The sequence below is a fragment of the Passer domesticus genome, chromosome 18, assembly GCF_036417665.1.
Source record: "Passer domesticus isolate bPasDom1 chromosome 18, bPasDom1.hap1, whole genome shotgun sequence".
Lineage (NCBI taxonomy): Eukaryota > Metazoa > Chordata > Aves > Passeriformes > Passeridae > Passer > Passer domesticus.
The window spans coordinates 3911470-3939259 of record NC_087491.1 but is presented as its reverse complement, the minus strand read 5'-3'; the positions used below and the strand labels follow the sequence as shown (position 1 = coordinate 3939259).

At 57.2% G+C, this 27790-nt stretch overlaps 2 protein-coding genes across 3 annotated transcripts in view; both read right to left on the bottom strand.

Moving 5' to 3' along the window:
* The window catches only part of LOC135283316 (histone-lysine N-methyltransferase EHMT1-like), a 117957-nt gene extending 115022 nt beyond the window's left edge, over positions 1 to 2935 (bottom strand). Inside the window, exon 1 of one of the 2 annotated variants that reach the window (XM_064393965.1) lies at positions 2863 to 2935. In XM_064393965.1, the coding sequence (XP_064250035.1) occupies positions 2863 to 2883 (21 nt within the window). In that variant the 5' untranslated portion in view covers positions 2884 to 2935. The remainder of the gene's footprint in view (positions 1 to 2862) is intronic. The other variant, XM_064393963.1, reaches the window with a different exon arrangement.
* A 4234-nt stretch (positions 2936 to 7169) lies between these two features.
* ARRDC1 (arrestin domain containing 1) overlaps positions 7170 to 27790 on the bottom strand; it is a 37720-nt gene continuing 17099 nt past the window's right edge. The window contains exons 2-8 of the mRNA XM_064393369.1: positions 27621 to 27731; positions 14715 to 14765; positions 14448 to 14602; positions 13788 to 13970; positions 13290 to 13466; positions 12751 to 13162; positions 7170 to 11718 (exon numbers count right to left, since the gene is read on the bottom strand). Of these exons, the coding sequence (XP_064249439.1) occupies positions 11654 to 11718; positions 12751 to 13162; positions 13290 to 13466; positions 13788 to 13970; positions 14448 to 14602; positions 14715 to 14765; positions 27621 to 27731 (1154 nt within the window). The 3' untranslated portion in view covers positions 7170 to 11653. The remainder of the gene's footprint in view (positions 11719 to 12750; positions 13163 to 13289; positions 13467 to 13787; positions 13971 to 14447; positions 14603 to 14714; positions 14766 to 27620; positions 27732 to 27790) is intronic.

The following is a 27790-nucleotide window of genomic DNA, read 5'->3' as shown; positions in this document are numbered from 1 at the left end:
TCTGGAGTTCAGTGGCTGCCAGCAGAGTTGGGGCACTCCCTGCAGACACACAGACATCACCTTCCCAACCTGCCCACTCCCTCCCAGCTCTTTGCTGGGAGTAAGGATCTCCTCCCAAAAACACACCTCTGCACCTCTCTTAACCAGTGAAACAATTCCATCTTGCACTTGGCAGAACACCGTGGACGTGGGATGTTTTTCCTTGCTCTCCCACATCAGCACTGGGGAAGCAAAGAGCTTCTCCTCCATCCCCACATTCCAGCCTGAGTTACACCAACTTCCTCCCCTGTGGCCTCAGAGGGGTATAAGCAAGATCTGGCCTCAGACAGAGCTGAGTTCATGGGGGAGGGGAGGAATTAAACTCCAAATGAGTCACTGCTCCCTCCCCATAATCCACAGCAACATCTGGGGATACTCTGCCTGACTCGGAGAGCAGAGTTCTTAAAGCTCTGTCACAGGGCAGACCTAGCCAGGGCCCCTGGAGATGCTTCCCAAAATAAAACCTGTGTGTCTGCAGGGTTAGGACTGACCTGTGCATGAGGAGTTGATGAGCTATGAGCCAGCTCCTGCCCCAGTTACAGCCGTGCCACTCTCCTGGAAGCAAAACTGGACCACGGAGTCACAGAGGCTGATTCCTCTGTCACAGGGAAAAATTAACACTCATGCTCTGCAAAAGCACCAGGGAAAGGCAGCAGGACCAGGCCAGCTGGGATGGAACAGAAAACGTAAAGGAAACCTTGGCCAATCTCCCAGCAAAAATGATGGGAATCCTGCCTGAGGAATAAATCCAAGCTGTCTGCAGCACTTCCAAAGCACTGCCAGTGTCACCTGCGTGGCCGTGCCACAAACCTCACCCCACACGGGGCAGACAGCCCAGGCCAGAGCACAGCCCTGCCAACGAGGCACTGCAGAGAGAGCTGGGAAAGGCAGCAGCCAGCCTGGCACAGCTGGGCAGCCAGAGCAGTGACCTCACCTGGCTGTGGGCACAAGCTCCAGCGGGTCTGTACACGAGTGTGCACCTGGGTCACTCTGTGAGTGATGCACAGCTGGATCACAGGCTGTGCACACCTGTGTGACAGTCTGACAGTGATGCACACCTGTATGACAGCCTGTACACACGTGCACACCTGTATTATAGCCTGTGTATGACTGTACACCTGTATTACTGTGTACAGTGCACACCTGTACTATAGTCTGTGTGCAAATGAACACCTGTGTTATAACCTGTGCACAATGCACACCTGTGTGACAGTCTGTGTACAGTGCACACCTGTATGACAGCCTGAGAATTATGCACACCTGGATCACAGTCTGTGTACAGCGCACACCTGTATTATAGTCTGTGTACAAAGGTACACCTGTATTACAGCCTGTGCACAATGCATACCTGTATGACAGTCTCTGTACAACTGTACACCTTGAGCTTACAGTCAAATATTATTACAGTCCCTACATGAGTGTACGTTTGTATTAGTCTGTGTATGATGCACACCTGTATGACAGTCCCTGTACACTGCACACCTCCATTACAGTCTGTGTGTGATGCACACCTGTGTGACAGCCTCTGTAGAACTTCACACCTGTATGACACTCCGTGTACGATGCACACCTGTATGACAGTCCACACACGAGTGCACACCTGTATGACAGCCTGTGTACGATGCACACCTGTATGACAGTCCCTGTACAGCTGCACACCTCCATTACAGTCTGTGTGTGATGCACACCTGTGTGACAGCCTCTGTACACTGCACACCTCGATTACACTCTGTGTACGATGCACACCTCGATTACAGTCTGTGTGTGATGCACACCTGTATGAGAGCCTCTGTACAACTTCACACCTGTGTGACAGTCTCTGTACACCGCACACCTGTATTGCTGTACACTGCACACCCTTGTCACAGCCCGTGTGCGATGCACACCTGTGTCACTCATCACCTGGCGGCTCTCTCAGTGCACAGCCGGCCCAGCTGCTCTCCAGCGCTCACCGGGGGCACAGACCGGGACAAGTTTCCATTCTGCCCGGCCGGGGCAGGAGGCTGAGCCGCAGCAGCCCCGGGCACGGCCACAGCCCCGGCTGCCGCCCCACGGCAGTGCCCGCTCTCCGGGGCTGCGGGGCCGGTGTCCCGAGCCCGGCGGGCACCGCGCTGCTGTGGCTGCCCCGGTGTCCCTGCAGTGTCCCGGGCCAGGCTGGCGGGCGGTGTCCCTGCCTGGCCCTGCACCCCCAGGTCCCCTCCGACCCCAGCCGTTCCCTCACGGACGGCACTCGCCCGGCGCGGCTCGGGGCGGGCACGGGAGCGCTGCCGTGTCCCCGAGGAGCGGCAGCCCAAGCGCCGAGCCGGCTCCCCCGGGACGCGCGGCCCCGGCTCCTCCCGCCCGCGGGCCCCGCACCCTGCATGGCTCCCGCCCGCCGCCGCCCCGCACCCTGCATGGCTCATAGCACCGCCCCGCCGCCGCCGCGCCCGGCCGGGCCCCGGACTCTGCATGGAGCCGCGCCAGCGCCGCCCCGCCGCATGGGGCGGCCCCGGAACGTGGATGGCGGCGCCGCCGCTCCCCCCGCCCGCCTCCGCCACACGCACTCGCTCCCATTGGGGGGAGCCCCGGAATCTGTATGGCACATACCACTGACTCGCCGTGGAGGGGTGTAACTTATACAGAGTCCCGGGCCCCCCTACACACAATGGCAGCAGCTCCCACATTCTTCCCCTCAGAGGAGTTGGACTGAACCATGGGGCGGCGGGGGCACGGCCCCCCTCCCGGCCTCCGACAGAACCCGCCTGGCCCTGGGCGATACCACTCGACGCTCCCCCATCTTCCTTCCCCCCGCCCGGGTAGATGGACGCCGCCGCTCTCACTCACCTCGGCATCCACTGTGGCCATGGCCGGAGCCCCGGAGCGCAGCCCCGCCCCCCCGGCGGCTCCTCGCGCCTTGGCTCCGCCCCTTGCCCCTCATTCTTCTCAATGGAGACTCTCGGCCGAGCACGGCGCATGCGCGCGGCAGCATGGCGGCCCCCAGGGGCCCCGCTGTCCGTACGGCGTCATGGCGGCGCCCGTCGGGCGGTGCCGTACAGCCGGGCGGGGATGGCGCTGCGGTGACACGGGGACAGCGCGGGGCCGGGGACGGAGCCGGCGCTCCCCGCACCGGCTGCCACAAACCGCGGCGCCTCACTGATCCTGCCAAGACCCCCGAGTCCCCCGCACACCCCCAGAGCGCGGGGGAAGAGCAGCCGCCGCTCCCAGCTGAAGGCATCATGAGCTTCCCAAACTTTCAGCGGCACAGCTTGCCAAAAACCTACATAAAAATAAAATCCCCACAAAAACCCCGGAAAGCATCAAAATGCCCCTCTGTCTTTTCTGCCAAAAGGTTGGAAATCTCCTCCTTTTTTAGCTGCTCCCACTTTTGGGTCATTTCAGCCCAGTTTGTGCAAGGTTTTTGATGTCTGTCACCTAAAGACAGGGATGGGGCAGAGGGAGCAGCTTGCCCTGGCTCTGCCCCACAGAGGGGTGGGGCCCTTCAGCCTCTTCACTCCCCTTCCCACACCTCAAGCATCCACAACAGCTTCAACCCTCCCAAACCCCACAGGGCCCCTCCCAATGCCCAGGCCCTAAACCCATGATTGTAAAACAATTATCCCTTTTACAGCTCTCCAGTAAAGCAGAAAATAGCACAAGGGGGGAGATAAACACCTGCAAGGGTTCCTTGGCCCCACAGCTGCATCAGAAGCCACCCTGAGGAAGTGACACCTGTCCCAGGGAGACACAGGGATGGGCAGGTGTTGCTGCACCAGCCTCTTGGACGGGGAAATCTGTGTTTTTTGGAGAGAAACACGAGCCTTTGAGTGCTCTGAAGACAATTTACACATTCCTTATCTGCTCTCTGGAGGGACAGACCCCATCCCTCGGCCCTCAGGCCGCGCTCCTGCAGCCCCAGCTGACACCTCGCTCCTCTGAGTGGGCAAATGGACACTCCTGCTCCAGCTCCTCCCGAGGGGCAGCTCCCATCTCTGCTCTGGGACAGGGACAGGAGCCAGGGCACGGCTGGGGCTGGGCCAGGGCAGCTCAGGCTGGAGCTCAGGGCAAGGCTCTTCCCCCAGAGGGTGCTGGCACTGCCCAGGCTCCCCAGGGAATGGGCACGGCCCCGAGGCTGCCAGAGCTCCAGGAGCCTTTGGCCAGCGCTGCCAGGGATGCCCAGGGTGGGGTTGCTGGGGGGTCTGGGCAGGGACAGGGTGGGATGGGTGATCCTGGTGGGTCCTTCCCCCTGAGGGCTCCCACTGTGCTTTCCAGGGAATCTCTCGCCCTGCAGAGCTCCGGGTGGGGAGCCCTGGCGGGGCGCTGGCACAGCCGGGATTATCCGCTGCCGTCCCAGAGCTGCAGCCCCCGGACACTCCTGGCACAGCTGTGCCAGCTCCGGGGCTGTCGCTGTCGCTGTCCCGGTGCACTGACTGCCCCGGGGATGGCGCTGCCCTCACACCGCGGCGAGCCGGGCTGTGGGACAGCCTGGGACGGCACAGCGCCGCAGCTCCACCGGAGCGGCCCAGCGGGGCCCTCCCGGGCTGTGTGTGCCTCCGGCCACCCTGTGTGTCCCTCCGGTCACCCAGGGCTGTGTGTCCCTCAGGTCACCCTGTGTGTCCCTCCTGGTCACCCTGTGTGTCCCTCCCTGTCACCCAGGGCTGTGTGTGCCTCCGGCCACCCTGTGTGTCCCTCCCTGTCACCCAGGGCTGTGTGTCCCTCCTGATCACCCTGTGTGTCCCTCAGGTCACCCTGTGTGTCCCTCCCTGTCACCCAGGGCTGTGTGTCCCTCAGGTCACCCTGTGTGTCCCTCCCTGTCACCCAGGGCTGTGTGTCCCTCAGGTCACCCTGTGTGTCCCTCAGGTCACGCCGGGCCGGTCCCCACCGGCCCAGCCGGCCCCTGCAGACCCCGCGGGGGCCGGGGAGCGGAGGCACTCGGCGGTGTGTGCGGGACCCCGGGAGGCTCCCAAGGCCGCTCGGAGCCTCGGGCGAGCCCCCAGGGCACCGTGAGGAGCCGCGGGGCCGCCGCGGGCGCCGCCGGCCCGGCAGGGGAAGGAGGCGGCGGCCCCGGAGCGCGGCCCGGCAGCGCCGCGGTCAAAATAAGAGTCCCCGGGGCTGGGCCCGCTCCGTGCCCTCAGAGCAGCCGCTCCCTCCGTTTGGCAGCAGCAGCTCGTTAATTAATTAATTAACCAACCCCCCAGAGAACCCCCGGCCGTGGCAGCGTCCCCGCGGAGCCCCCGGCGCGGCCCCTCCCGCTCGGTGGGGACACGGAGGGGCCCCGGGCGTCCCCTCGCTGCCGGCGGATGGGCTGAGGAGGAGGAGGGTGGCGGGGCGGGTGTCCTTCCCCTGGCGTCCCCCCGGGATGGGGCGACTGCTCCCCGCAGAAAGAGCCACCTCTGGAGCCCTCTGCTCCAGCAAGGGCCGGGGGCAGCCTGGACATCGCCCCATCCTGTACTGGAGGTGCCATCAGCATCACCCCACCCTGTACTGGGGGTGCCAGCATCTTCCCATCCTGTACTGGGGGTGCCCAGCATCTTCCCATCCTGTACTGGGGATGCCAGCATCTTCCCATCCTGTACTGGGGTGCCCAGCATCTTCCCATCCTGTACTGGGGGTGCCCAGCATCTTCCCATTCTGTACTGGGGGTGCCAGCATCACCCCATCCTGTACTGGGGATGCCCAGCATCTTCCCATCCTGTACTGGGGATGCCAGCATCTTCCCATCCTGTACTGGGGTGCCCAGCATCTTCCCATCCTGTACTGGGGATGCCAGCATCTTCCCATCCTGTACTGGGGTGCCCAGCATCTTCCCATTCTGTACTGGGGATGCCAGCATCGCCCCATCCTGTACTGGGGGTGCCACCAGCACCCCATCCTGTACTGGGGGTGCCAGCATCTTCCCATCCTGTACTGGAGGTGCCCAGCATCTTCCCATCCTGTACTGGGGGTGCCAGCATTGCCCCATCCTGTACTGGGGGTGCCACCAGCACCCCATCCTGTACTGGGGGTGCCAGCATTGCCCCATCCTGTACTGGGGGTGCCACCAGCACCCCATCCTGTACTGGGGATGCCAGCATCACCCCACCCCGCACTGGGGATGCCAGCATCGCCATCCAGCCTCACGTGGGATGTTGGGAATTCCCTGCCTTCATCCCTGCTCCCACAAACCAGAGCCGGCACGCCGGGTGGCGCCGGGACAGGGATGGGGGCGGTGGCCGGGGCCAGCCGCGCATGGGGACGGGCCCTGGTGGCTCCTGTCCAGCGTTCGCTGCAGCTCTGCCTTTCCCAGATGGACACGGACGCAGCGGTCACTGGGACAAACCTCCCCAAGCCATCAGGATGGGGAGAGGCTCCCAAAAGAAGCCGAGATAAGCAGGAACGCACAAAGTTTTTGCAGCCCATCACCACCGGCCACGGCTCTTGTCCGCTTCAAAGCCATCCTGAGCGAAGGGCAGCGGGGCCAGGCCGGGCCGGGCCGTGCCGTGCCAGCGCTCCCTGCTTTCCCGGACAGGGCTGCGGGCTCGGCCGGGCAGCCGGAGCCGCCTCGCTCCAGCCGGGCGGACATCGCCCTCTCCCGCCCGAGCCGGGCGAGCGGAGCCGCAGCTGCACATCCTGGGATTCCGGCCGGCAGGAAGAGCACAACCCCAGCGCCCCGGCGCTTCCTTCCAGCGGCACCTGCCCGCGGAGCTGCGGCGGGGGAGATTTTAGGCTGGAAATCAGGGAAAGGTTCTTCCCCCAGAGGGTGCTGGCACTGCCCAGGCTCCCCAGGGAATGGGCACGGCCCCGAGGCTGCCAGAGCTCCAGGAGCCTTTGGACAGCGCTGCCAGGGATGCCCAGGGTGGGGTTGGTGCAGGGACGGGGATGGATGATCTTTGTGGGTCCGTTCCAGCTCAGGATATTCCATGATTCTGTGATTCACCATGGGAGCGAGCAACAGCTCCTTCAGCCCAGCAGGGCCCTCCCACCCCAGCCATTCCCCTGCCGAGCCGCAGGAGCCGCGGCTTTGCTTTAACCTCATTTCCAAACCAGGTTCCAAGCTCCAGCTCCAGTGGGGATGCCTCCACTGACAGCCCTGAACCACTTCTCACCATCAGGTCTCAGCATCCAGACAGCTGAGGTATCATTTATGATCATCACATACCCAGAGCAAACTACCCTTGGTCTTAAAAAAGATCATCTTTATTTACATTTTTCCAGTTCTTTACATTTGGGGGGTTAAAACCCAGGACAAAAATACTCCCCAGAAGCCGTGGTAAACATGGAAAACTGTGAGTTTACATTTCAAAACCCAGTTAGAAATTGCACAGAAGTCTTAGGTTGTACAGAGCCATCACAAATTTTTGTATAAAACCCCCAAAATCTGTAAAGAGAACCACAGGAATAAAGAATTACAGCCATGAGTAGTGGTACAAGAAAGGGCACAAGTTTTGTGGGTTTTACCCTGCCAGTCTCTCTTGGGGAGGAAGGATGGGACATTCCTGTTGCAGATAGTTGCAAATTTTTTAAAATATAGAATAAAACCCAAATGGAGCCTAGAACACCCTGTATCTCCTGTCTTGTAATGGCTCCACAGGAAAACGTCCTAGCAGAAAATATTTATTTCTACAAAACTCCTGGAAGTTCAGTGGAAAGCTAAAAAAGACTCATTGTCCAAAAGAAAGAAGAGACTTTGCATCCCCCAACTCCCCTTTCCCCATCTCCTGCAGGCAGCGGGACAGCAAATGCCAAAGCAGAGTTTAGTTTAGGACACAAACAACATTCAAAATACCAAAGATATGGAGGTGAAATGTGTGCAGAGCAGGAAAAGAACAAATCCATGAAGGACATAAAAGTAACAGGGGAAAGAAACAAAAAGAACTGATGATGTTTTTGGTGTTTTCCAATGAACGCCAAGTTTGGAAACTATTAACTCACAAACTTCTCTCTTGCCCCACTGCTCTCCCTCCCCATTTCAAACAAACTCAAAAACAATTGCTTCAAAAATCTGAGCCAGGAATTTGAATGAATCCTTACATGCTGAAGTTCTTTCCCTAGAGCTGTGATCAGAAAAAATGGCTTTTCCTCTTTATTTCAGTGTTCAGCAAGAGGAGGGAGGGATGATCAAGGGCCTAAAGGAGCTCCCTAAGGGGTGGAAGCCAGAGCGGCTGTGCACAGAGGGGTTGATCCTCTCTGGAGAGGGAGAGTCCAAACTCAACCCCAAATCCAAACCCAAATACTGGCTTTGCTCCACATCCAAAGCCCTCGCCAAGGACCTGCTGACAGTGCCTGCAGGGGGGCTCAAGGAGAGGTGAACCAACCCCTCCATCCTGCAGTCCTGGCCCATTTCAAAGGGCTCCATAAACATCAGCCAGGCTCTTTGTGACAGGTTTCACTTCTCTGCACAGCCAAGGCAGGGCAGGAGGGTTGGAAAGCACTGATTGTCACTTGCTATGTCAATTCTCCTGCACAACGAGGCTGCTCAGAGACAGCCCTGGGTGCACCCTGGCCAGAGCCACCTCACAGGGCTGAGAGGGGCCCTGCACAGCAGCTGGGCTGGGGAGCAGCCCTGGCCTCCAAAAAGATGAAAACCACCCTGAGGTGTAGCTCCAGCTCCTTCCTGCTGGTGGTGATGGAACTCCTCACCAGACAAGAGTGTCCCCATTTGCTCCGTGCTTTGCAAAGTGCAAGAGGCCCAAAGACCAGTTTGTAGCAAACATAATTTGGGAGAGCGAGCTGAGGTGCACAGGAGCACTGCACAGACAGGGCACAGCACTGGGTGAGGCTCCCTCCTCCACAGCCTCCACCATGGATGGGCCATTCCCAAACAAAGGTGGAATAAGGACATTCCCCAAAACAAAGGTGGAACAAGGACATTCCCCAAAACAAAGGTGGAACAAGGAGGACAGATCCTGGCTGGGAGTCTGGAAAAACAGCCCAGTGGCTCTGGCCACAGCAACCAAAGAGCAATCCCATTTTCCAGCCAAGGAACATGGGCTGGACACATCAGCAGCAGCTCAGCCCCGGGGATGGAGGAGCTGGCAGACCAGTCGTGCCCCCAGCCCTCCCTGCCTCTCCCAGAGCCTGGCTGGGTCAGGAGCCTGCAGCCCAACCCAGCAGGTCCAGAAGCACTGACAGCTCATAGGAATTTTTCCAGGGGTGTGGAAGGGATTTGGGTTCAAGGATTTGCACAGCCTACAGCAAGAAAGGCCACAGGAGCTGCAGACCTCAGGCAAGACAGGTTCAGCCAAGTGGGAGGAAGAGGAAGAGCACTGGGGAAGAGCTATATCTGCCTTTGGCCCATTGTGGATGAAGAATGCTGCTCATGGCAGGCTGGACCACCCGACAAAGGAGAGTCTGAACCATGGGAGCTGGGCAGAAGTGTAAGCTGAGAAGAGAATGAGGAAGGATCTTTGTGTCTGAGACACAGATCACACCCCAGGCTACCTGCAGTGACATTTAGGCATCACCTGCATGCTTCAGCCATGGGGTGATCAAAGTTGGTTGTGGGGAGGAGCCTTCTTCCACTTTCAAGAAGTTCATTCCAGATGGCTCTTTAGGAGAGGGCTGGGGCTGGTGGTCTCCAGCCTTTCCAGCCAGACCTTGGCTATGCCAACTCCATCCTCCTAAAGGCAGAGTCTGCTCTCCACCTCCTCTCTTCCAGCAGTGAGCACTGCCCAGGACTCCTGGGTCACTTGGACAAATCCTGGCTTCAGGACACAGGGCCTGGAATGCAGCAGTGCAGTGGCTGCTCTCTCCAGAGCCAATCCCACGTGGGGCCAAATTCCCCCCAGCCATGTGGAATTAAGAGCCTGGCACTGTGGTCAGGCCACACCGTGTTTGTTTTCCCCAAGCTGCCTTGGCAGAGTTCACCACCCTTCCTGGTGAGAGCAAAAAAACTTCATTTTGTAAGAAATCAGCAAGGTGCATTCCTGATTTGGCATGAACAGGCACATGGATCAGCATCAGAAATGGATGAAAAAGCACAGCATTTCTCATAGAATAATTTATTAAATACAGCATTAAAATTTGTAGTTCTGAATTCAATCATTAAAAACAACTTCATCTCATATATATATATATATATTTATATATATTCAGGGACAATGACAATCACTCTATCATCATCGGTGCATGTTGTGCCAGCACTGCTCAGAACGGCACCTTTGCTACACTACCCTTAAAGCAGTTCAATGCTTAAAAAAAATAAAATAAAAAAGCATTTGCAAAGAAAGAGTGCAAAGCAGGGCCTGTCCCAGCTGCCTGAAGGGAGTGTGGAGGTGGCTGAGCAAGGAGGCAGCGGCTGGAAATGCTCCTAAAGGTCTGTCAGGTGTTGCCTGCCCAGCCTGGGGCCATGTGGGGACAGCTCTGAGGTGCCAGAGGTCTGGAGGCCACAACTGCAGCCTGGCTGGGCACCTGTGGCTCTGAGGGACATGGCTTGTGGTTTCCTCAGCTTGGGCAGTCAATGCTAAACCAGCTAAACAAGGTGTGTGGGGGGAAAAAGCGCAAAAGAAAAGTGGCAAGAAAACCCAGCTTGTTCCCCCCACTGCCGGGTGCAGCGGAGGCTGAGCTCCCACACAGGCTGTGTTCATTGTCACATTCTGCTCAGGCCCAGGGGACACACAGCAAACCAGTGCCACCACAGGCCCCTGGCCCAGCACCCTTGTGGGCTGCCAGGGCAGGGACAGCATTCCCAGGGACAGCATTCCCAGGGACAGCCCCACGGAGAGGGGCCCAGAGGGGAGGGACCCACCGGCAGATTCAGAGGTAGCATCAGACAGACTGTTGTGATTGATGGTCACATAACTGCAGCCTGGGAGGAGAGGGCACCCTGCAGGGACATGGAGTGTGGTCCCCATGCTCCAGAGTGAGCCGTGCTGCTGTCCTGTGTGCCAGGGCCCAGCAGTGAGCAAGGGTGGGCTGTGTCCCACAGGGCTCTGTGGGGAAAAGCCACCCGTGCTGGAAAAGGGCACCCCATCCTACACCAGGATCTTCCCCAGAGCTCACCAGGGCTTATCAGCAAGTGCCCCCACAAGCCCCCCTTGTGCCCATGGCCACTCACACTGCCAGTCACTCCTCCACAGCTCAGGTACAGCGAGGGCTTGTGCTTTTGGCTTTTTTAAAGTCCCTGACCTTCCAAACCTGCTTACTCCAAGAAACCTCCTGCTACCCTTAGGACCTCTGAGGACAAGGAGTAAGGGCTGTCAAAACCATTTGTGGAGTGCACACAGCCCCTAAAAGAGGAGAGCAAGTCCACACAGCCCAGCCTTCCCTTAGAGTGGAGCTGTGCCAAGTCAGGAGCGTTTCAGATAAGGCATCGCAGGTGCTTTGATAGTAAAGCAGTTAGTGTTGACTACAGTACTGGAACAGGCTGCTGCCCAGGGCCCAGGGCCACATCCAGCTCTCCAGCACTTGGTGCAGCAGCAGGAGACTGTTCAGTTCCCCAGACCTCTCCTACACGCATGCAGGCTGCTCTGGCTGCCCTTTTTGGTTTTTTACCCCCTCCCTAGAAAAAGACTTAAAAAGCCCAGGCTGGGATGTGGCAGTTCCCCCCCAAAGCAGCCAGAGAGACAAGAAGACGCCTTGTGCTGTACCAGACTTTGCCACAGGCGAGTGCCCCGTGGTGCCAGGGTGGGCAGCGCCGGCGGGGTCGGAGCAGGGGGGGCTAATTGCCATTGCTGATGCTGGAGTTGGCACTGCTGCAGCTCTGCTCGTAGGATGGAGGTGCCTCTGTGGGGAAAGGAAGAATGAGAGAGGTTATGGTGGGCGTTTGGGAGGTTCCCTTCACCCCAGTCTGTGCAACCCAGTGCAGAGTGAAGCAACCCACCAACACACTCTCCCTGCCAGGGCCCCACTGCCTGCCCAGCTGAGGTACAGGGGGTTTGTAGGATTTGAGCCAGTCAGTCCCATCCCTGCCCTGATGCCCACGGAGGTTAAAGTCACCACGTCACACTCCTGTTCTGTTCCTCCCTTTCTTTCCCAAGCATCCTCCTGTCTTCCAGCACCTCCAGATCACTCGTGCTCTGTGTGCCCAAACCCAGGGCTGAAGTAGCACATGGAGTGTTCTGTTACCCCAGTGCAGAGAGAGGGGCTGATTTGGGTACAAGTGTGCTAACACACCCTGCTGGCCCTGCCACCCCAGCACAGCTCCAGAACCCAGCACAGCTCCAGGAGCCCAGCACACCCTGCTGGCATTGTCACCCCAGCATGGCTGAAGGAACCCAGCACACCCTGCTGGCCCTGCCACCCCAGCACAGCTCCAGAACCCAGCACACCCTGCTGGCCCTGCCGCCCCAGCATGGCTGCAGGAATCCAGCACGCTGGGATTTCCCTGAGCTGCTCCACCCTGGACACTTTCTCAGCTCCCACCCCCACAGCTTCAGACCAGCTGCAGGCCCACTCCAAGTCAGACAGAAGATTTCAGTGACATCATTTTCCTGGCTATGCTCCCACCAGCCTCACCACAAGCCAAGAAGCTTTTCTATCAGTGGGAGGCTGAAAGCTCTTTTAAGAACAGGGAGATCCTCTCACGAAGAGCCCAGGGCAGGCATGGGCGTGGATGTGGGAAGGACAGCTGGCTTTTACAGCTGGAAGAGGGGACTCCTCCAGAGGCTAAAGCAGGCAGAGAGATGTCACAATCCCCTCTTGACAGCAGCCTGCAGCAGACTGACTGAATCCCCAGTTCCCAGCAGTTCACAGCTAGCACAGAGTGCTGGTAGGAGCTGTTTCCCCCCAGCTGCAGATCCCAGGAGCGCTGCTCACCGTAGGGGTATCCCCACGTGCTGTACTCTGGGGGCAGGATGAGTGAGCTGGCTGTGGGGACAGGCACCACGTTCCCCTCAGCGTAGTAGGGGACAGTGGCTCCCGTGGACAGGCAGAGTGTGGGGTGGTTTGGGGAGCCCGTCTGCTCCGAGTCCGCCCGAATCTCCTGGAAGCTCAGTCCTGGGGCGTAGCTAAAGGGCTGCTGCTGGGAATGGCTTTTGGTGGGGATGGAGACATTGTCCATGGGGTGATAGCCACTGGCAGCCTCCTCTTCCTCTGGGGGGGCACTGGGGACCACCACAGATGGGATGTGCTGGATGGAGCGGGAGGGGCTCAGCGGGACCCTGTTCACAGCAATGTTTCCAATGTAGATGGGGAGAGTGACAGAAACCTCTGGAGACTTGAGGGAAACCTGGAAGAGAAGGGAAAACAGTGGCATCCTCATTGTACATGGCAGTGGGAAGGTTCACCTGATGCCTGGACCACCCAGACCACACTGCTCAGCCTGGGAGGGGGCACAGAGCCATGTGTGTACTCACCTGGATGTAGTAGTCAATGTGGATGAGGCTGCAGCCCTGCAGAATGGACTGTGGCAGTGCTGGAACCAGGATCTGCTCCTTCCATTCTGCATGTTTCCAGGCTTTCACCCCTGAGCCTTCCACCTCGGCGATGGTCCTCAGGTCGTAAATCCAGCGCTTGGATTTGTAGGCCACTTTCTGCACAGACAGGAGGAAACACAGCTGGCTCAGAGGATGCAGGTGGTCTTCTGTCTCCCACAAACATAAGCCAGGACACAACCCCACCCAACTGCTTTGTCAAACAAGCACAGACGTGAGGGGCATGTTCCAGAGCAGGAATACCCACTGTTGTGTGACAGACTCAGCAGGGATAAGCAAGACAAGTTCTAGGTCTTCCTTCCCCAGGAAGGCAGACAGGACCAGAGGTGGAGATTTGTCTCCTCGCTGCCCCAGTTTCACAGAGGCCTCCCTGGGATGGAGCAGCAGCCAAGGCAGAGAATGGCCCCACTGGGCACCCACCTGGAGCAGACTGGCCACCACAGCGCCGGTGTCGCGGCCGGACTTGTTCTCGATGTCTGTGCGGAGCTGGATGGCCTGGCCCACGATGTAGCCCTTCAGGTCAGACGTGGCTGTCAGGACAATGTTGCCACTTTTCACAAGCTTGTAGTTGAACTTCTTGGTGATGGACATGGTGTTGGGCTGCTGCAGGACGGCAGAGACAGAGGTGTTGGCTCAAGGGAGTCAGAGAGCCTCTGGGAAAACACTCAAGGGTTCAAAACACACAAGCAGAAATATTTGCTTCTAAGAGGATGCAAAGAACCAGCAACATGGCAATGCCACAGACAGCCCCACAGTTCTACTGTCCTATTAGTTGCTTTCCTCTCCAAAGCAAATTCCCCAGACCCAAGTGTCTCCAAGCACCTGAAGCTGTTGGCCAACATATCTCTCTGCATACTAAAAATTCAGATAAACCTTTCAGAGCAACACACACAAGGGTCAGAAATCACCTGGAGTAGGTATTGACAGCAAGGCAGGAGAGATGAGGAGTCCTTGTCCTGCTCTTGCACAGTCACAGCACGCAGTCAGAGCTGTCCAGCCACTCAGTGACTCCTCAGACAGCAGGACAAGGACAAGAGCTGAAGTGTTGGTATTTCCAGCCATGCCCCTCCTCATTCTTACCTCGATGTCAGGGATGTCGTTCAGGTTGAGAGGGCAGAGAACGTAGAAGATCTTGTTGCATTTGTAGTCCTTGGAGAAGCGAGGTGTGTCTATCACAGCTTTCACCTGATGCAGGACCTTGCCAAAAGGGCCTTCAAATGATGTAGGAGCAGAAGCTGGAGTTGAGAGAGAAAGAAGAGGTCATAAGGCTGAGCCAGGCCAGTTTCTGAACTGGAAGTGTATGCAAAATCCAAGGTTTGCAGGGAAGGGCCTTCAGCCACATCTTACCTGGCAGCAGGAACTGGAAGGGAAAGTTGTGCTCTCCAGCTGTCAGGACCCCTGTGGAAACAAGAGTGAAGTGTAGATGGGACAGGCTGAGAGGCTGTTACCTTGGAATGTGTGATCTTCTGGGGGAGAGAGGCCACCACCCAGGGAACCACACACCACCTGCTCTGCTGCCTGCAGCCACTGGACAGCTCCAGATCCAATGGGCAGTGCTCGAGCCAACAGGAGCACCTGCTGCCACCCACCCCTCCTTGGGACAGGAGAGCTTCTGTAGGAAGATATGCTGTAAATAAGGTCATTTAGGGCAGGCTCTAAGTGATCCCAGTGCCACAGCAAGTGGTTATCCCAGGCTACTGACACAGGACGCAGAACAGGGCTGCTGTGGGTTTATTTTTCTTCAAGTCTTCCCCCTGTCAGGCAGTCAGGGGGAATGTGAGAAATCACAGACACTGTCTGAGGGTGGTAGGGAGTTCTGGTGGGTATCAAGCCACTGCAGCCTCAGCCACATACCAAGCCCTTCACAGTGCCTGCACAGGGTTCAGGCACTGCAACCAGAGGTCCACCCACCCCTGGACCCAAGAAGAGACCTGCAATACCTCAGCCTGGCTGCTGAGACAACAGGAGCTCAGAAAAATATTGCCACAACATTTACCTGGGCACTTGTTTCCTTCAACCACTGCTCTGCAACAGCCTCGAGGGCACAGGGCAGAGCCAAGATCCAGTGCATGGCTAAAACAACAGATTCCTACTCCCCAACTCCATCCACCCTCCAACAGCCCCAGATTCCCTCCAGGGCAGTATGACAGCTGAACTGAACCCACAGTGTGATCCAGCAGCTCCTAAAGTTGCCTTCAGTAAGGAAACCACCGAGGTTTATCCATATTTGTTAAATCCATGCATACACGAGAGGTTTTGTTTTTAAAGTGGCAGAGCTGAGAGGAGACTTGGATGCCCAGTAAATCGAGCTGTGTTTGTTCTGCTTTGTAGGATCATTGCTGGAGGTAGCAGAAGCCCAGCTCTGGCTGGTGCTTTTGTTGTTGCAAGCAGGGGAGGCAGCTTGCCCGTTAGCAACGCTGGCTCTGCAGAGCTGACAGTAATCGAGTCCTGTCAGGAGATTAAGTGGATTACATGGAAGGGGGAGGTGGGGGACAGAAGAGTAAATCCCCCCCACTGACACAGCAGCCCAGGCAGGACTTGGTGCATCATTCATGCTATGAGAAGCTAGATCTCTGCCCTGCTCAGCCACCCCATGGGGATGAGGCACAGTGTGTCCCCACAGCGCAGGGACAGCGGGATGAACAATCCAACACTCGCCTCATCGTGGATCCCTGCAAGGGGAGAACACCTCCCTGCAAAGGGGGAACAGCAGAGATGTCTGTTTGTACACTTTGGCCTCACAGAGAGGAGCAGGATTTGCCCACTGCCATCACCTCCCTGCAGATTCCCCTCCTGTCCCCCAAACAAACCCGAGCTATGTAGGCTAAAATGCAGCACCCGGCGCTGTCACCAGGTGGAGGCACCAAGCCAGGCTCTTCCCTCGCTGCCAGGGCTGGTGCTCAGGGCTGGGCAGGCCCGGAGCAGCTGTGGGACAGCCTCTCCTGCTCCCTCCTGGGCAGCCTGGCTCAGTGAAGTGCCAGGTGAGGTGCAGCAGGTGCCTTGGCTGGTTGGTCCAGGATAAAGCCTGGTTAATGTGAACGAGTCGATGAACCCAGCCTTGTTTGCTGCCCTGAGGGTTTCTGTCTTTTAACAGGCACCATTCAACATTGATCTTACACCCATTATCCCTACTTTTAGAAAGCAAATGGATACCTGGAATACATCCACTGTCCTGTGCAGCTTCTGCATTGCAGTACAGGGCCTCTGCACCTGACAAGGAGTGGGAGCAAGTGCTGTTCCTGCCCTGCAGAAGGGAGGGAGGTGGGAGCTCCAGAGGGGAGTGGCCACTGAGAGAATTCCACTGAGAATTTCCACCAGAATTCCCAGCTGTGTGACATGCAGAGGCCCACATGAAGGTGCAGGCAGTAATTCCAAGTCCCTACTAGGAGCATGAAAGTTCACAGCCTTTCCAGGACCCTTAGGACGAGCCCAGACTCCACCAAGTAAAAGTCACTATTCTACGTTACAGGCAGCACCATCCAACAAGTCATTTCTGTCCAAGTCCTGCCCAGCTCAGGAGCACCAACAGAAAGTTGGGCTGGAAGTGAACCTGTGAGCACTTTCACAGTTTCTAACTCCCACAGCACCACTGAGCAAGGCCATGAACTCTCCCAGGAACACACGTGGGCAGCATCACCTGCAGAGGATGTGGTTTGGCTCCCAGAGCCATGTGTGACTCGCTGGCACTGCGGCAGGTCCTGCACAGCAGCCCAAGCTCTGAGCAGGGCACCAGCTGGGAACTGCCCACAGCTGAGCCTAGACCAGCCTGATGCTCCTGACCAAGCCTTGGTCAGGAAGCAAGTGACTGTTGGCTGTGACCCAGCCTGCAAATCCCTCCTGCAGCTCCTGCCTGCAGCAAGCTGCCCGTGAGGCCTGGAAAAGGCCCTTCCTGCTCTTTGCAACCAGAGAGGAGTTCCCAGAGCAGCCTGAAGGGTCCCAGACCCCAGACTGAAGCTGTGTCCTGCCACAGTTCACACAGAGCAAGGGCATCACAGCAGTGCCTGGCTCGCGGCCACAGAGCCCTGACCCCAGCCCTGAGCGGAGCAGGGAGCCAGGAAAGCACAGTGAGCCCTGCTCTCCGCTCCATGGAGCAGGGAAATGCTGCAGGTGACTAAGAACAGCTCTTGTTTTCAGACCTGCTCCTTCCAGCCCCCTCTCTCCTTCCCCCAAGAGGGAGCAGCATCTTTAGGCATCCTCAGTATCCCAGAGTGGGCATTCCAAGGCACCCACTGGTGCAGAAAGGAGTTCAGTGCCAGGGCTGTTTCACAGACAAAGGTTAACAAAATTAAGATGAAGAAAAGCCAATAGTCCTGACGGAGATAGGAGACTCCTGTGAAAGCACAGGCATGATCTAGAGTGCCTGGCAGAGTGAGAAGGCAGCAGAGCCCACAGGTGAGTTCAGGTCCTGCCTGCCTCCCACTGCCCCAGGAGGAAAGGCAGATATTTAGCAGCAACCTGGGCTCCTTCTTGCTTCTCCTGGCAGAGGCTCCTCCAGCACGGGCACAGGAACGGCTCCATTTGCAGTTTGGAATTACAAAAACATCTCTGTCTTCTGCCTGCTGCCTGGTGGAAAGTTGGCAAATCTCAAACCAAGCACCCTTACAACGGGAAGGGAGGTGGCAACTGTTTCTAAACTCTCCAGCTGGCAACTTTGCTCTGAAAGGCCGAGCTTCCACTTCCAAACGTTGACTAATCTTGCTATAATAGGGGAAATCTGCAATTTCCCTTGTCCCAGCTTCCCTGTGAGCATGGGCAGGGCACAGACTGACCTTGAGCCAACACCCAGGTATTTCTGCCATGGAAAACAGGAGCAAACACCAGCTCAGCTCCCTGCAAGGGACACTTGCAGTGTCAGTCCAGCACAGCCACTGTGCTGGTGACACAGGGCAATGTGTGTCTCACCAGGCATTCACAAGCCTTGAACAGATGCCCAAATCACAGCAGAGGAGATGCAGCATCAGGCAGAGTGTCCAGAGCCATCCCACAGCTGCAGCCCCTGTGCAATTCCAGCATCCCAGCAGTGAGGGGAACACACAGCCCATGGGGAGGCACTCATCACCCCTGTCCCTCCAGCCCTGAGAGCTTCAAGCAACAATCCAGGACATTTAATGTGCTAATTCCATCTGCAGGTGGAACAGAGGCTGCTCAACTTTGCAAGAGAGACTGCTGTTGGCAGCAGGCAGAGGTGAGCTGGTTTCCAACCATGGTGGGGGCCCATGGCCATCCCAACACCTGGGGAGAGCTGCCCTTTCCATGCTCCTCCAGAGCCAGAGGCTTTGCCAAGGCACTCCCCAGCCAGGGCAGGGGACAGCAGGGGCTCAGCACTGCTCCAGGGGGCACTGAGACCCCTCAAACCTCAAACAGGGGCAGCTCACAGACCCTGTGAGGGGACAGGGCTGTGCCAGCCACGCCGAGCCAGCACCTCCCCATTCCCAGAAGCCAGAACAAAGGCCACAGTGTCCTCGGATGCAAAAAAGCTTTTCCTGAAGTTTATGTGCAGCTAAAAATACCTTGAGAAAGTCATTAGGCAGCAGAGGCAGCAGGCTTAGCAGGGTTCTGCTGTGGGGCTGTACCTGCAGCAGCCTGTCCTCCTGATAGGAGTCAAGCCAGCAGAGATTGGCCACCCCCACACAGCCTTGGGAAACTTCCTCCCAAAAAAATTCCTGGAGGGAAAGAAGCTGCTGCCCCAGACAGCCTGGAGAAAAACTGAAGTGCAGATAGCAGGAGCAGTAACAACACACTCATAGTGCAGAAGAGCCTTGGAGAAGTCCCTGACTCCTGCAGAGATAGGTCTGGTGTCTCATTCATGGCTCAGGGCTCCCCTCTGCTCCACACTGGGACTGGAGTTGTTCACTGGTACCACTGGATGTGGAGGAGTCCTGGAACATTTCATTCACAGAAAAGAAATGCCTTGATCCAGAGGGCTGATGCCAAGTCTTCTGGATCCCCTGGTGATGTTGGGTTGCCCTCCAGAGAGACCCTGCCAGGCTGAAGGGGCTGTGAGAGCCTTGGGAAGTCTGACAAGGCCAAGAGCAAGGTCCTGCACCTGGGTCAGAGCAATCCCAAGCACAAACACAGGCTGGGCAGAGAATGGATGGAGGAAAGCCCTGAGGAGAAGGGTTTGCAATGTTGGTGGATGAGCTCAGTGTGCCCCAGCCCTGTGTGCTGGCTCCATAAACCCCCCTGCATGGGCTGATCCCAGTGTGGGCAGCAGGAAAGGGGGATTCAGCCCCTCTGCCCTGCTCAGACAGAGCTGCCTCAACCTTGGGGCCCAGCACAGGGAGGAGATGGAGCTGCTGGAGAGATCCATGGAACTGCTCCAGGCCTGGAGCCCTCTGCTCTGGAGCCAGGCTGGGAGAGCTGGGGGTGCTCACCTGGAGAGGAGAAGGCTCCAGGGAGAGCTCAGAGCCCCTGCCAGGGCCTGAAGGGGCTCCAGGAGAGCTGGAGAGGGACTGGGGACAAGGATGGAGGGACAGGACACAGGGAATGGCTCCCACTGCCAGAGGACAGGGATGGATGGGATATTGGGAATTAGGAATTGTTCCCTGGGAGGGTGGGCAGGCCCTGGCACAGGGTGCCCAGAGCAGCTGTGGCTGCCCCTGGATCCCTGGCAGTGCCCAAGGCCAGGCTGGACAGCGCTGGGAGCAGCCTGGGACAGTGGAAGGTGTCCCTGCCCACGACATGGAGTGGAATAAGGTGATCTTTAAGGTCCTTTCCCACACAAAGGTTTCCCTGCACCCACTGCAAACCAGCACAGTGCAAGGAAAAGCTGTCACCATCACACCCAGTGGGGCTGAAATGACCACAGGTCTGTATTCACACTGTTAAACCAACAATCCAAGTCAAGTTTACTCCTCCACAGCTGCTCAAAGTGTCTGGGCTCTGGCCCTAGCAGTGACCCCTCCCTGGCTGGTGCTGCCAGGCCCCTGCCCAGGCAGAGCTGGCAGCCAGAGAAATCCCCATCCCTTCAAAGCCACCATCCCTCCAGACCAAGGGGAAGCTCCCTGCCCATACCCTGCCATGTTTGCAGCAGGCCCAGGGCTGGGAAATGTCCCCCAGCAACTCTGCCTGGCACAAGAGCAGGGCTGGGGCTCAGGAGGAGCCAGCCCCACAGGAACAAGGACACAGCCCTACCTGCCGTGTTCCACCCCCTTCCCAGGGCTGTCTGGCAGCTTTCTGTGCAAACAGCCCGGTCTGACAGCACTGGTGGGGCCAGCCCTGCTGGGCTGCACCTTCCAACCAGCACCACTGTGGGGACACTTGCCAAATCCTCATGCCAGGCTGGCTGGCCCAGCCCCAGGGTCCCTGTCTGGAAGTCACAGGTGGTCACAGCCATCTCTGCACAAGGGTCACGGCCACCACAACAAAACCAGGACCTCTGGGACAGCAGAAGGGAGTCAGGAGGTGCCTTGGTCACACAGCAGACTCAGATGAGGTTGATTCCTCTCCTGGGAAGGCTCACACTGTGGTGTGCTGGGACAGCCAGCCCAGATGTGTGACACACAGCAGGCTGCAGGTCTGGAACCACAGAGTGTGGCACAGCACACACCTCTGCCTCACCACGCTCCACCCACAGCTGCACACAGCAAAAGAGGGGAATAATCCAGTTTGTCACTCCTCCAGCCCCCAAAGAGAAGGATGATATCAGCTCTGCAGCCACCACTAGGAGCCTGGAAAGTGTCCCTGCACCCCAGGCACAGGAGACAGGCAGTGGCTGAAATGGGGCTCCTGCCCCAAGCCCTGTCCCTCCCCACAGTCCCTGCCAGGCTCTGCTCCCTCCTGGATGCTAGAACAGGAACAGGCTGCACCTTTGGAGTACACAGATTTTTTTGGTTCTTCTAGCAGAGGAACAGCAGGCCAGACCATATGGCAGTTTCTCCCTGGCTACTTAACAAGTGATGCATTAACTGTGTTGGCCAATTCAAGGAGCACAGAGAGGTACCTGGTGCCTGCTGGCCCCTGTGCCATCACTTGCAGCAATATGTCTCTTTCCTCCTGCTGCCTAAAGCCAGCCCTGGGGAAGGCAAGCTCCTCCAAAGGTGCTGGGTTAGACTGATTCTAGTGCTGCTGATGCACAGCTTGAGTACTCTCCTCTCCAGACAGAGAGCAGGAAAGCACAAGGTTTGTGTTTTCCACTTTGGGGTGGAGAAATGAGCAGCCCTAGCTCTGCACTGTGCCACAGAACCCCAAGTCCTCAGCTAGAGACAGAGATGTCAGTCTCACTGCAGTCCCAGCAGCCAGCACCCTGCTCACCCCTGTCCTGCCCTCTCTCCTCATCCCCTTTTACAGCCAGAAAACTGAATATTAGATATAAGCAAGGGGCCAGAGCTCTTTAGCTCTCAGGAGGCTCTGTCAGAGCTGTCAGAAGGGAAGCATTAAGTCTGTGCCAGGGCACTTGAGGTGACGCTGAGCCACTGCAGCTTTAGCACAGGACTCAACTCAGCCTCTGGTGAATGGAGTTAATACAGGGGATTACAAACTGCAACAAAGGAGGGGAAATGCACACATTTGCTCGTGCCATCAGCAGGTACAGGTGCCACAGAGGGAGCAGCCAAGAGCCAGAAGAGCAACCTGCCAGCAAGCTCAGGCAAAGCTGCCAGGAAAGCCTCGGTGCTCGGCTCCAAGGAGAGCTCTCCTGATCTGTGTGGCAGTGATGGAGCACAGCCCCAGCAGGCTCCACGCTCCCTTTCAAGGCAGCAACTTGCTCCAGCTCTGCAAACACACACACACACAGCAGGAACAACCTCCCCACTGGTAATGCTGCTGAGATCAACCCTTCTGTAACACAGGAGGTGCAGCAGAGCGCCCAGCACTGAGGCAAGGGCTCCACTGCTCATAAACCTCTGTGTCAGCAGTTTCCAGAGACATTCTCAATGAATTAGCAGGATCTGGCAGTATGGCAATGCTGCAGAAAACCCAGAGGATTAACTGGTCTACTGAGGCAAGAAATTGGGAAGTGCTGAGGGAGCGGCTGTGACCCAAGGCACAGCAGATCCCTCAGTGTGGCTTTCCTGTGCAGCCACTGCTCCCGAGCCCAGCAGCACAGTGTGGCCAGGAGCTGGCACCAGAACATCTGCAGTGGCTCAGCACTGCCCTGCTGCTCTCACCTGGGCAGGGGCTGTCCAGGAACATCACCTGCTGCTCTGAGACCTCCTGCTCGCTCAGAAGAAGCTGCACAAGTCTCACAATTCTGCTTAGTCAGATCACCAAGATTTTTTAATTCAGCTGGGAGCCAGGATTGTTACCCTGTGCCAACTGCTGGCCATGAAGGTGTTGTGCCAGGCCGGCAGAGAACCACCCCAGGGAAGAGGTGATGCACAGCTGCCCCTTTTATGCTCTTTGTGCAAGAAATCTGCCAGCAGAGGAAGCGTGTGGAGCTGCCAGGAAATCCCTGCAGCGCCTTCGAGCTAACTAACAAGCTGCCAAAAGAAAGGTCAGCTGGAAATTACAGCCAGCTCCCTGCATGAGTTCAGCTCAGGTACAAGGAGGGAATGAAAAAAAAAACAAAGTCTACCTTTGCATGCACAACCCCTCCACAGGGCAGGAGCTGTGTGTGCAGCTGTGTGTGCAGGGAAGGGACAGCCCCATGGGGGTACAGGCACATGATGGACCTGCTCCTCTCCGGCTGAACAAGGGCAGAGCCACAGCAGGGAGGGGGAGAGGAGCAGGAGGCTCTGCAGAGCTGAATCACTCCATTATATTGGACCAAGAGAAGCATCTCTGTGTCCCAGAGCAGCGGGTACAAGCGGTGCCATTCTGTGCTCGCTGCCACTTGATCCCCTGCACTGCTGACACCTACAGAAACCCAGCAGCCCCCACCCCTCCTGCCTTTCTTTGCAAAAGGAAAAATCAACACTAGCGAGCAATCAAAGTCCAAGTGGGAAAAGTAAATACCCTCTTAGCCTCCCGTCCAGGACACAAGTAACAACCCCCCCTGGGAGCCCTCGGTGGCTGAGTGACCTCTGTGGCACAGCAGCTCTCCAGCAAACAGAGCAGTGAGAGGCTCTGCAGCAGCTGGCACACTCCACACTTCCCAGCAGCTTTGATGTAAAGAGCCCGAGTTCATTAAACCGTTGGCCTGTGTGTGATTGCCAAGGCTGCAGCACAATCCCCTGCTCCTCACGGCTGCCTGCTGCCTCCAGCTCCTGCCCAGCCCCACCAGAGGCTGTCCCAGAGCACAGAGGACATCCTGCTTCACTGGGGACAAGCCCTGGGGGGAGCAGGGTCCTCTGCAGCAGCACTCGCCACCAACCTGCTCCAGTGGCACAGCCGGGTCCTGCACACCCTGTGCCAAGGTGGGCAGAGACAGGAAAGTGCCTTAAGTGCCAAAGTGGGCATCTGGGTTATTTCAGGGCCTGCCTCTTTTTTCATGCAATGTACAGCCTTTAAAAAAAAAAAAAAAAAAAACAGAGCAGTGTGTAATACAAAAAGTAGTGTGTAATACAAAAAGCAGTGTGTAATACAAGCAGTAGCTGATACCACGGAGGACGAACTTCCCCCTCACTTATTTCAATGCAAAGGTGTGTGGGAGAAGTGTGGAGTCATTCTTAGAGGCTTAAAGAGCAATCTGAGCCTCAACAATTTTGCAAACCTTCTCTCCCCTTCCCCCCACGTGTCCTCAAAGAGCACAGATTGGTGTTTTTGCAAGTTACTGCTCAGGATGTGGGAAGGGATAGAGCGAGGCGGGCTGTTTGTCAGGCTGAGCCTGCCTCCCTGCACCACCCCCACGGGTGCCAGCACAGCACTGGCACCACTGGAGCTGAGCCACTCACTAGGGACAGGCAAGACAGAGCCCAGTTTGCTGTGTGGCCCTGGGGACACCTGGGATCCTTCCTCAATCCAGGCCAATGCCATCAGACTGGATGAGCCCCTTTCAAGGGAGCTGGGGATGGTGTCAGAGGACAGCCTGGAGCTACCCTCTGCCCCAGGGCACAGCCTGGCTGCCAGTTTCCCCCCAGCAGGGACATGCTGCTCCTGGTCACCTTTTATTTTTTAATGTACTTCTTCAAAAAGAAGAGGTAAGAGCGTTGCTGCAGTGGGGGGAAGGCAGGAACAGAAGAGTCCTCTGAGGCAGAAGCAAATTCCTCCCTTCCTCAACTCAATTTCGGCAGTGACATCCCCTGTGTGGATCAGGCCTCTGGGGATGTGGCAGGAAGGCAGCCCCTCCAGGTGACACCAGACCTTCCACAGCCCCACCCTCCCTCCCTTCTGCTGTTTGCTTTGTGGTGGGAGAAGGTGGGCACAGCCCCCCCTGACCTGGAGTAACAGGCACAGATTCACCCTGGGGGGGTTTTTGCATGGTTTTTATTCCCCTGCAGGACCATGCCAGATGCCACCAGTAACCTTTGCTTGGGGTGCTCTGTCACAGAGCTGCTGGTGCTGGCCAGGGCAGGAGCTGTGTGCTGGCAGGGTGGGCTCCTTTAGGAGTCCTTGCTTGGAAATGCTTCCAACTCCCCTAACTCACCCTGGGCTCCTGCCATCACCATCAGTGACCTCCCCACCCCACACCCCCAGAGCCAGCAGACCAGCCTGCCTCAGTTTCCCCTCCCAGGTGGCTCAGCCCTGCAGGGACACCCAGGGAACACCCACATGGGGCACTCCATCTGTCTGGGGTTCCTTTGTGCTTTTTTCAGGAAAGGCCAGGACAGCTGAGAGCTATTCCTGGAAAGCCTAAAAATGCCATGGCTGAGTCAGCGCTGAGGCTCTGCGTGCACAAGGCCATCGAGGGCTCCCCCAGCACAGCCCTGCAGGGCTGAGCTGTGCCAGGGCACTGTGCTGCCAGCAGCCCCTCAGAGCAGGCAGACAGACAGGCAGACACAGAGGCAGGGATGTGAAGGAGCAGCCTGGCTCCCTCTGCTCCACCAGCCCAGACACCCATCAGTGTCACAGGGAGGGCTGTGACAGCAGACAGCTCTCTCTGTTCCTGTGCTGCAGGCTGGAGCAGTGCCAGCCCCCAGGGCTTTTGTTCCACATCCCTGCAAGCCAGCACAGCAAATGTAAGGGTCAGCTTCAAAGCCATCTCTGCTGGTGGACTCAGGTCTAAAGGCAGCATTGACACTGTCCCATCTCCACCCCACTGCTCCCCTTCCATCCTCCCGGGGGCCCAGCTGTCCCGTCTGGATGCAGACATGGGACAAACCTGCAAGTCCAGGGCAGTAATTCCTGAGCATGAAGGGCAAATCCCCCGTGGCTGCAATCCCACACACACAGGGACTGCCCACCCTCTTCCCCTCTGCTTCCCTGCAGCTGGGAACCAGGCTGGGAGCTCCCAGCAGCTGGGTCCACACAAAAAGCTGGACACAAAAAGCTGAAGGTCAGAGGTCAGTGAGTACTCAGCACACTGCTCCAGACCAACTGATGATACCTGGGCTGGGCTTTCCTCATAATCTCACTGCAGCTCTGCAAGGCAGGACAGGAACAAACACCACAACACACCTCAGTTTCCAAACACACAACTCCACAGGGACAGATTTTCCCTTCAATTCTCCAAAGGTAAATCATGCACTGCTGTACCTTGCCTCACCTGCCTGCAGCTGTGGCAGCTCTGGGGGACACCAGCTGGCCTGTTCAGCCCAGTCACAGCCCAGGCTCGTGGCTCTCCAGTGACCAGCTCCAGTGCAGAGCCAGCAGCCAGCCCCAGGCACCCGCTCAAGGCTGGCAGAGCCTGTGATAGCAGTGGGTGACAGACAGCAGCCCTGCCCTGGGAGGTGTACAGGAGTCTGGGTCCCAGAAAACCAACAGCCAACAGACCAGGGTTTTCCACAAACACTTGGAGAACTGTGACTACCAAATTTTGGCCACATTTGGATGTCAGGCCTTCAAAGGGCACACTTGAGCACATGGCTTTTCTTTCCATCCTTCCTAATTCACTCCAGTCCTAGTTATCAAGAGGATGGCTCCCAAGGGCAGCCTCACAAGAACTGACTGCCAAAGCAGCTATCAAAGTTTTCCAGATGCTGCAAGCCCAACAAACAGCACACCCACCTCTTCCCACTCCACCTTCCTGCCTGGCTTTTGCCCCTGCCCAGCTTGCCCAGCACACAGATCTGACCACCAGGAGCATTTTTCAGTGCAGTTGCAGGTTTAAAGGTCTCCACAAGTCCACACTCACTTGCAGCCTACAACTCCAAACTCATCTAAGCCCAATGGCCTGCAGCTCTTTACAGACCTCCTGTGACTGTGTCCCCACCCTGACACCCACAGCTGGGCTCTCTGTGCTCAGCACATCCAGAATCGGGCAGGAATGTTTCCCATTGCCCTCCCAGGCAGTTTATCTCTGCCTGCAGCCCCCAGGCTGTGATCCAAGAGCCAGCCAGCCAACTGTCTCCCTTGGCAGGGACCTGAGAGCAAGCAGCCCTCTCACCAGTTGCTGCAGGAATGAGTTCAGTCTCCCCACGATGCTAAAAGCTCTGCTTGGAAAATTGCTGAGCTAGCAGAAACTGCCATTTCAGTTTTACCCATTTCCTGTTATTTGACAAAACAGAATCAGAGGGCTGAGCTCCTGCTACCCTGGGCTTTTGCCATGTTCCTGTTACAGCCAGTGCCTTCAGCAGGTGAATACTACTAGCACATCTTGATTTCAACAGGAGCCAGGGCACAGCATGAATTATTTGTGGTAAGGCTGACCTATTTAACAGCAGAAAGACAGCATTCATTCAGACACAGATCCCCAGAGGCTGCTGGTGTCACTTTACCCACAGGACAATACAACCCCATCACTATCTCTGTCCATCTCACTGGGAGCAGGGGTAACTGTCCTAGGCTGATCCTGCCACACTCCCAGAGCTTCTCCTGAAGCACAAGTGACACACCCACAACCCCTTTCACAGCAAACCACTGGCTTCTGCTGACCAGCTTTGATCAGTGTTTTGTGAGCACCATAAACACACGTGGGAAGCAGAGCAGGGTGAATTCAGAGTATTGAAACAGGGAGCAGTCCCTGTGACAGCTCTGCTTCAGGCAGAGCAGGGTGAACCCAGAGCCTTGAGATGGGGAGCAGTCCCTGTGACAGCTCTGCTTCAGAAAGATCAGGGCCAGTGTTTGCAGGGTGGCTGCCAAGTCCTGCTCAGGATCCTTCCCCGCACAGCTCCTGCTAAGCTCGTGTAGTCTCTAATCCTGGCTGCCATCCTCTGTGCACAGGCCAAGGCAGCCTGTGAGGGGTATTTCACATGGAGGGGATGCTGAAGTCTTGGTGATACGTTTCTGTAAAGCTTCTCTGAACACAGATCTGCACCAGGCCCTTGAGGACCATACCTTTGTCTGCCAGGGACAGCGTGCTGTTGAAGTACTGCTCCTCCACAGTCCATGCTGTGTCATTGATCTTGTTGGACACCCCACAGGATCCAACGCAGCTCACCTTGATGGCTGTGGAGAGACAGAACACACATCAGCACTGGGAGAAAGCAAAACCACAGGTTCAGACC